The following is an 8,845-nucleotide window of genomic DNA, read 5'->3' on the forward strand; positions in this document are numbered from 1 at the left end:
ACATCTGGACCTACATCTGGACCCACACCTGGACCCACATCTGAACCCACACCCACACCTGGACCCACATCTGGACCTATACCTGGACCTACACCTGGACCCATACCTGGACCCACACCTGGACCTATACCTGGACCCACATCTGGACCTATACCTGGACCCACATCTGGACCTATACCTGGATCTACCATTCTGTGTTCATCTGTCTCTCCTTCCTGTCCTCTCAACCAGCCAGTCAAAGCAGATGGTCTCTTGTCCTGATCCTGGTTCTGCTGGAGGTTTCTTCCTGTTAAAGGGAGTTTTTCTTTCCACTGTCTCCACTGTGCTTGCTCAGGATGGGAGACTGCAACGAAGCCAAGATTCAACTTGTCTGCTGGATTCCTTAGATAGAGAACTTCACCAATTGGCTTTTATGTGAATGTTCCTGTAAAGTTCCTGAGACAACTTTGTTGTGATTTGGAGCTTTATAAATAAACTGAATTGAATTAAATTTGTACAGAGTAATAGTACTGGTACTGCCGATACTAGCCTTAATTTGAACCGGTAACGTATCGGACCAGAAATCCTGGTATTGAACAACACAGGCAGCACGCATGTGCATTAGGTGAACGTGCAAAATTCACAGCGCCAACTAATACCATACCATACCAATTTATTTATAAAGCACTTTAAACAGTGACAAAGCACACCAAAGTGCTGTACAGGGACAAACAGAACAAGCACACAGCAACAGATTACATAACAGGACACCAAAAAGTAGAAACCAACAAAAACAATAATGGATAACAACAACAACTGCAACATGACCAACACAGTGTGATGCACACAGACTCAGCACAGATCACACAGTGCAGAAAGCCAGGGAATAGAAGTGTGTTTTTAAGCAAGATTTAAAAACTGTGAGGGAGGGGGCCTGTCTAACGAGCAGAGGTAACTCATTCCAAAGTCTTGGTCCTGCTACAGAGAAGGCCCTGTCACCTCTGCGCTTGAGACGGGTTCCTGGGACTGTTGGGAGCAACTGGTCTGCTGATCTGAGAGAACGTGGTGGGACATACGGCTGGAGCAGATCAGTAAGATAGGAGGGGGCAGAGCTGTTTAGTGATTTATAGACATACAAGAGTATTTTGAATTTGATTCGAAGGTGAACTGGAAGCCAGTGTAGGGAGGCCAAAACAGGTGTAATGTGCTCTCTTCTGCTTGTGCTGGTCAAAAACCAGGCTGCTGCATTTTGGACCAGTTGGAGTCTAGCTATGGAGGTCTGACTGATACCAAAAAGGAGTGAGTTGCAATAGTCGAGCCTGGATGTAATGAATGCATGAATTACTGTCTCCAGGTTATTTCTGGACAATATGGGCTTCAGCTTAGACAGTCGCCTCAGCTGGAAAAAGCAGGATTTAACAATCATATTTACATGATTGTTGAGTTTCAGAGAAGGGTCAAGTATCACTCCTAGATTAGTGACTTTGTTTCACTAACGGTGACAGAACGGATAGGTCGATGCAGTGGTTGGTGATTGTGTCATTGGGAGGAAACAGCATAACTTCAGATTTCTTCTCGTTTAAACTCAAGAAATTTAAAGCCATCCAATCTCTGATGTCAGCCAGGCAGTCCAGTAACGGTTGAATACAGCGAGTACCGTTGAGTCTGAGGGGGAAGTAGATTTGGCAGTCGTCGGCGTAGAACTGAAAAGGTATGTTATGTTTCCTGAAAATAGCACCTAGTGGCAGCAGGTATAAAGAAAATAAAAGAGGACCAAGGATGGACCCTTGCAGTACCCCCCATTTAAGCGCTGCCGAGGCTGAACTAAAATCTTTGATGGAGACACAAAAGGACCTGTCAGCGAGGTAAGATCTAAACCATTCGAGGGCTGACCCAGTGATGCCCACCCACTGCTCTAACCTCGCAATGAGGATCTCGTGGTCGATTGTATCAAAGGCAGATGTGAGGTCCAGTAAGAGAAGGAGCACAGAATCACCAGCGTCTGTGAATAGGAGAATGTCGTTAAAAACCTTGAGTAGAGCAGTTTCAGTGCTGTGGAGAGGTTTAAAGCCAGACTGGAATAGCTCTAAGATGGCATTATCCTCTAGAAAGCATTTCAGCTGGGACTCCACTATTTTTTCCAGCAGTTTAGCGACAAATGGGAGTCTGGAGACAGGCCGGAAGTTGGACATGACTGAGGGGTCAAGACTAGGTTTTTTCAGGAGAGGTTGGACAGCAGCATGTTTAAAAGTTGTTGGCACCACACCTGAGGATAAACTGCTGTTCACAATGCCAAGAACAGGAGGGCCCAGAACAGGAAGAAGCTCCTTGAGGAGTCGAGGGGGGACAACGTCAAAAGGGGAGCCAGATGGGCAAAGTGCTCACTGAGCTCAGAAGAAATAAAAGTGATTGCCTAAAATATTCAGTTATTAAATGTGTTCAGATTTCAGTTCTGTAAATATTTTGAGATGATTGAGTCCAGATGTGAAACATAAAAATGTAAATTAAACGTTTTCTTCTGAAGTTAGTCATTTGTGAACATAATCGGTTATGTTTTACTTATGTTCTTATTTTGACAAGTTTTGCTGTCATCAGTAAATGACATGAGAAATTAGACAGACATGTTCGGTTCTTTGCATCATGACAAGAAATATTGTCAAGAAGTTTTTGAATAAGAATTCAGATCATTTGATAGACGAATCAATGCATGCAGATGTTGAAACGAGTACAAATATCAAGTCAAGGTTCTTTATCGTCATCCTCATCACATGTGGCCCATGTGATGGAACAGTACACAGGGTCCCAGTTACATCCAACAAAAGTATAAAGTGATGGACTTCTGGTCCTTGGCCTCATGAACTCTTTAAATTATAATTGAATTTGATTTACAGTGACAGAGAGAAGACCAGAAACCAGACTTCAGGCGTCAGTGAGTCCTGTCTCCAGTCCGGCTCATTTCAAGCCTGTGAACATGGACCAGAACCAGCAGCAGCCAGAAGCTGACACTCTGCTCCTCTCTTCAGGGTGCAGGGTCAAAGGTCAGTCCTTACCTTTGATGAAGGAGTTTCCTTTGACATCCTGAGACAGACGCAGCGTTGTCCTCTTGTGTTGTCCACTGGGAACCTGAAGACACCAGAACACATCGTGTATCACTGCATTAACGTTTGTTTACAGCAGGCGTCCACAAATGGCAGACCTGGGTCTGGATCCTACGGTGGCCCTAAGGTGTAAATGAACAACGTTTGAAAAAATGGAATTACATTAAGCCAAACAGGAAGTTTTTTTATTTTTTATTAACAGCATAAAACCGAACAACAGAACAATGTACAGTACACACAACAGAGATATGCATGTACTGTATATCTGTACATGTAGTCTTAAGCCCCCAGTATACTGCCGCATACGTACGCAGAGGTACGTGTGTACCCCCCAGGGCATGTCTGCGCAAAGCTCCAATTTTTACAACCACATACGTGTACTCGGTGTCGCACAATAAACTGCCCAGCGAGGGACTGTATTGTATGCGACACCAATGTATTAAATTCTCTTCTTCATCCCTGATCTGGCCTTTTCTTTTGTTTTTTTGCCAAGAGGCAGTGATCTCTTCCTCCTCCGTTGATGCCATGACTGAAATGGTGAGAAATGAAGGAATTTGTCACGAGCGAATTAAACTCAGGTCCAGCGTGGCTGCGGGAGGGTCTGGAGATTTCCTGGTGGGCTGGTCTGATGTGTGGACTGCAGAGCCAGCACTCCCTGGTTTTTTTTGTTTGTTTTTTTAGATCTTTTGATTAACAACATGTAAACACAGAACACCGCTGCGGCGGAGGCTGCCAGCGCTCGCTTTGTTCTTTTCTCCGCCCTGTCAATCAATCCAGTAGGCGTGTCAGCAAATGACCAATCGGCGACCTCAGTTTGTCCCGAAGGTAAACGCCCCTTGTCTGTGAAGCTGCTCTGCAGCTGCTCGGGGTGGACGCTGGAGTACGAAGACTGAACCCTCTGCGTACAGTACACGCATACGTACGCGTGAACGGACGTACGCGGCAGTGTACTGGAGGTTTTAAACATTATTGAGCATTGGATTATTGAACATGCATCAGGATATTTTAAACATCACCTTCTCAGAGTGGATCAACGCTGACAACCAGAACCAGCTGATCACATGCTCAAGAAGGACCATCAGCCTAACAAAGGATCATTAGCACCTGATGGCTGTTTACTGTTCACAGAGGGCTGAGTGATACTAGCAATCACAGCATTGTAAGAGGGGGACAGTTGAACCTGGAGGCTCCAGAGGACCTGACTGAACTTTTTTATATTTTTCTACATGGATTATATACTGTACATTGTTCTGTTGTTCTGTTTTATGCTGTTAATAAAGTTAAAAATAAAAAATAAACTTCCTGTTCGGATTAATGCGATTCCATTTTTTTCAAAGTTGTTCATTTAAATCTTTGCTCAAGACTCATCTGTATTCCTCTGCATTTCATCCACGCAGAGTCTGACAACAAGTTGAGCTGATTTTATTGTTGTGTTGTTTTTACTGTCAACTTATGTTTTTGAGTGGCACTAGATGCATTTTTATTCTTTTTAATTTTTAATCTGTCTTAACTGTAAAGCACTTTGGTCAGCTTTTGTTGTTTTTATGTGCTATAGAAATAAATTGACATTTACATTTACACCTTAGGGCCACCGTAGGATCCGGACCGAGTCATGGTTCTGTCTGGACTCGTGCCCAATCTAGTAAATTCAGGAAAAGATCATTTTCATGCAGCACTGTTTCAGAGATGGACAGTTGAGGAGCAGAGCTGCAGGAGGTGTTGTGGAGGTCCACTTCAGGTGTTCCATCATCACTCCATTAATGAGACCATCAGATCTTCAGGCTCCTGCTCGGTGCAGCGAGCTCTCACCGGAGCAGACAGAAGAGACGGCAGGTCGTGCTCCAAAAGAAGACAAGCTGATGTAAAGATGAACGGACAGAGAAGCTCATGCTCATTCTTCCAGCAGGAAGTTCACAACCTGTTTGCCTCAAACGCTCTGAAACGCTCCATGAATTAAAAGTTTCACAGTGAAGCCTCTCCACCTCTTCTGAGCAACGTGATGTGCTGAAGTCGAGCAGAGCAGTAACTGAAGTGCACCCCGTGTGACAGATCCACCCACATCACCAGCACGTGCACAGCCCAGCAGCTGCTGGACGTTCACTCAAGGTGTCGTGGACTTTGGAGCAACATCAAAACATTTAGTGACGGGCCGGTCCTGAGGAGTGACTCAAGCTGCTGACGAGACACTGATGGAAAACAAAAAGAGCAGATGTCCTCATGCTGCTCAATAATCCAGGTAAAAAATCTGAAAGAGTTCAATCTGGTCCTCTGGACATTCAAAAAACAAAACAATTAAAAAGTCTAAACGTTTCATCTTTCATCCGAAAGACACCGTCAGGCCAGGACTCTGAGGTCTACACTCATCTCCAGGCCAGCGGTCACTCTTTCAGGGATGAAGATGTTCACATCCTGGACAGAGAGGAACGATGGTTTGAGAGAGGAGTAAAGGAGGCCATCTTTGTGAAAAGAAACCGTCCATCATTAAACAGGGGTGGAGCCTCCAGGTTCAACTGTCCCCCTCTTACAATGCTGTGATTGCTAGTATCACTCAGCCCTCTGTGAACAGTAAACAGCCATCAGGTGCTAATGATCCATTGTTAGGCTGATGGTCCTTCTTGAGCATGTGATCAGCTGGTTCTGGTTGTCAGCAGCAAACTGGTTGATCCACTCTGAGAAGGTGCTATTTAAGAGACTGAGCTGAATACAGCTCCTCAGACTGAAGAAGTCCTCAGGATGAAAGATGAAACGTTTCTACATTTTGTTGTTTTGTTTTTTGAATGTCCAGAGGACCAGATTTAACTTTTTTAGAAAAAGGCGAGATGTGTGAAAAAATCTAATCCTGACGTCAGTTTCAACATGAAGCAGAAAATCTGAACTATTAGCAGAAGATGTGCTGCCACAGCTGGATGCAGCTGTTCAGAGTCAGGGATGAGTCTACAGATGCTACTGATGATGCTCAGCTTCCTCTGACTCCAACCAAGATTGAAATTACTGGCAGGATAATCCCACGACCTCTCATTAAAATAAAGAATAATCCAACGAGAAAAGATATTGTTAAAGTTCTGTTTTCACCAAAGTCCATGCTGAAATTAATCCAGGGAAAAATCCAGCAATGTTCAGTCAGGTCATCTGGACGGTGTCTTTTTTTTTTGCTTAGACGTTTTGTCCTTCATCCAAAGGACTTCTTAAGTCTGAGGAGCCACTAAAACAAACTGATTCCCACCAACAGCTCCGTCCATAGTGGGAAACTAAAAGCCAGTTGGCTGGTGGTAAGATGGCCTCCGGGGCCGCCCTCTCCCCCGTCGGTCGTGACCGAGTGGCTCAAAACACCAAAGCTCATGTTCACTGATTCACCGTCTGTTTTCAGGGTCATAGTAAAACTTTTCTGGTTTAGGTTTCTGAACCTTCAGCTCTTGGACGTCTTCACTTTAAGAGAAAAAGTCTCTGCACATTTAAGATGTCTTTTATTCTGAACTTTCAGTTTTAATCTGAAATAAAGACCCTGAATTTATTTGCCTGGGACTAATGTTAAATACGGTAAAGAGCTTGTTGTTTACTCTAAACAACAGTTTGTCAACAGTGAACATGTGACACGACCAGAAAAGACAAAAGTTGGACTTTTGTTCGGACCTTTACTGGGAGGACTTTCAGTAACTGGACCTCAGTGAGTTTTAATTGAATACTCGTGGATTAGAGGTTTGACGTTTGTGTTGTTGTTGTTGTTGTCACAAACAACAAACATCAAGAACTGATCCTCTGGTTCATGAGTCTGAGCTGAGAAGGGTCGCAGGTTCGGTTCTGATTACTAGAACCGCTGAGGTCAGAGTCAGCATCAGGTTGTTGAGCTGGCAGCTCTTTCTGGTTTAGAGACATTTTCCTGAGCAGGACAAGACAGACAGGGACAGACAGGACAGACAGGATGGACAGAGACAGACAGGACGGACAGAGATGGACAGAAACAGACAGGACGGACAGAGCCAGACAGGGACAGACAGAACAGACAGGGACAGACAGGACCGACAGGGACAGACAGGACGGACAGAGCCAGACAGGGACAGACAGGGACAGACAGGGACAGACAGGGACAGACAGGGACAGACAGGGACAGACGGAACAGACAGGGACGGACAGGGACGGACAGAAGTCCACAGTGTGTGTCTCACCTGTTCCAGCAGGTCGTAGATGTTCTCGTTGTAAATCTCACAGAACGAGACCCAAACAGAGAAACGGATGTTGGAGGAAACATCCAGACAGAAACTGTCGTCCTCAGGAGCACTGTCCACACTGTCCACACTGTCCACACTGCTGAGAGACGAGCCTGGACACAGACACACACACGTCAGCTCAGAGTTTTTCTACGCTCTCGTTGGTCGGATTAAACACTGACCTTCGAGGAAAGCAGACCTTCCAGCAGTCAGCGTCTTGTCGCTCTGCAGACAGGAAGCAGACACAGCTGTCAGTCAACACCTGGAACATCTGCTCAGACCAACCGTCTCCACCTCCTGAAGGTGTTGACAAGTCCAACCTGCAGGAACTCGTTATGGGAGCTGCCATCTTGTAGAGTCTGTGCTTTATCAATGTGGGGCATTAAGTCCCGCCCACTTAACTAGAAAAACACTGGAATGACCAGCCACAGTGAGATGAGAGCACTGAACTGAAGACCAGAACCAGAACCAGAGCCAGAACCAGGCGTTCGGCATCACTGGTGAGTCTAAAGTCATGCTGGTTCATGAATCTATCTTTAAGTTTGGTTTTTACACTTGGAACAAGTTCACATAATTAACAACCTGCTACTGGGAGAGGTTTAAACCTGGTACCAGGACTGTGGAGATGCAGGGACGGCTTCAGCTCCCAGGTCTTAATGCCTGTGGTCCTGATGAAGATGCACTTCCTGTGGGCGGGCCTCACCTCTTTGAGCAGCCTCAGCAGGTTCTTCTTGCTGCTGATCTCAGCCGCCTGCTGATCCAGGGTCAGTTTGCTAAAGTCCCTGCACCGCTGGGGCTTCAGATCAGCGAGGCCGTACAGACGGTCCTCGATGCTGTTAAAGATGACCGACAGAGACCTGGGCAGCAGCCCCGAGTCATGGTCCGGACCTGACAGACAGACGGACACCGTCAGTCAGATAGAAAGACTGTCAGACAGACAGGCAGGCAGGCTATGGTTCTGACCCAGGAAGGTGAAGGTTTTCCCAGCGTTGGTGACCCCATAGGTGAACACCAGAGAGTTTCCTCCCTGCAGAACGTCTCGGACCAAACCCCGAACAGAACCCTGGAACACCTTCCTCTGACTGGCCTCCGGGCCGAACACCTGAACATCAACAACATGAAGAACAGCGGGACAGGACAGCTAGGTTCACATGGACGGTAATGTCACAGGTACCTGAGTGAAGGAGAACCTCTGCACTGTTTGTGGGAGGGGCTTCTCTCCCTGCCGGCTTGACTGACAGCTGCTGGAAGGTCTGAGGACCACGGAGTCGTGGCCTTCGATGGACACACAGTCCTGCAGAGGAAAACACAGCTGCTGGGTTGAGTTGGACAGAGGAAAGGAGAGGACACAGTGAGTGCTGGACAGCAGAGAGACAGTTTGTCTCCCACAGAGAAGAAAAGAACCAACAAGTGCAAACACACAAGTCAGGACCAGAAAATATGATTTTATAACTTCAAGACTTTTAAAAATATTCAGTTTTTATATTTTAACAGCAAAGACCCAAAATCTTGTCCCTGTGATGGACTGAGACCGGTCCAGGTGTCCCTGTGATGGACTGAGAC

General features: G+C 46.0%; 1 protein-coding gene across 1 annotated transcript in view; it reads right to left on the reverse strand.

Moving 5' to 3' along the window:
- LOC119423582 (kinesin-like protein KIF20B) overlaps window positions 1-8,845 on the reverse strand; it is a 32,793-nt gene that overhangs the window by 23,183 nt on the left and 765 nt on the right. Inside the window, 6 exon segments of the mRNA XM_037690980.1 lie at window positions 3,030-3,102; window positions 7,241-7,395; window positions 7,465-7,507; window positions 7,986-8,170; window positions 8,246-8,384; window positions 8,457-8,576. Coding sequence (XP_037546908.1) covers window positions 3,030-3,102; window positions 7,241-7,395; window positions 7,465-7,507; window positions 7,986-8,170; window positions 8,246-8,384; window positions 8,457-8,576 — 715 coding nt within the window.

This window comes from Nematolebias whitei, chromosome 17 (genome assembly GCF_014905685.2).
Source record: "Nematolebias whitei isolate Nwh7 chromosome 17, NemWhi1, whole genome shotgun sequence".
Lineage (NCBI taxonomy): Eukaryota > Metazoa > Chordata > Actinopteri > Cyprinodontiformes > Rivulidae > Nematolebias > Nematolebias whitei.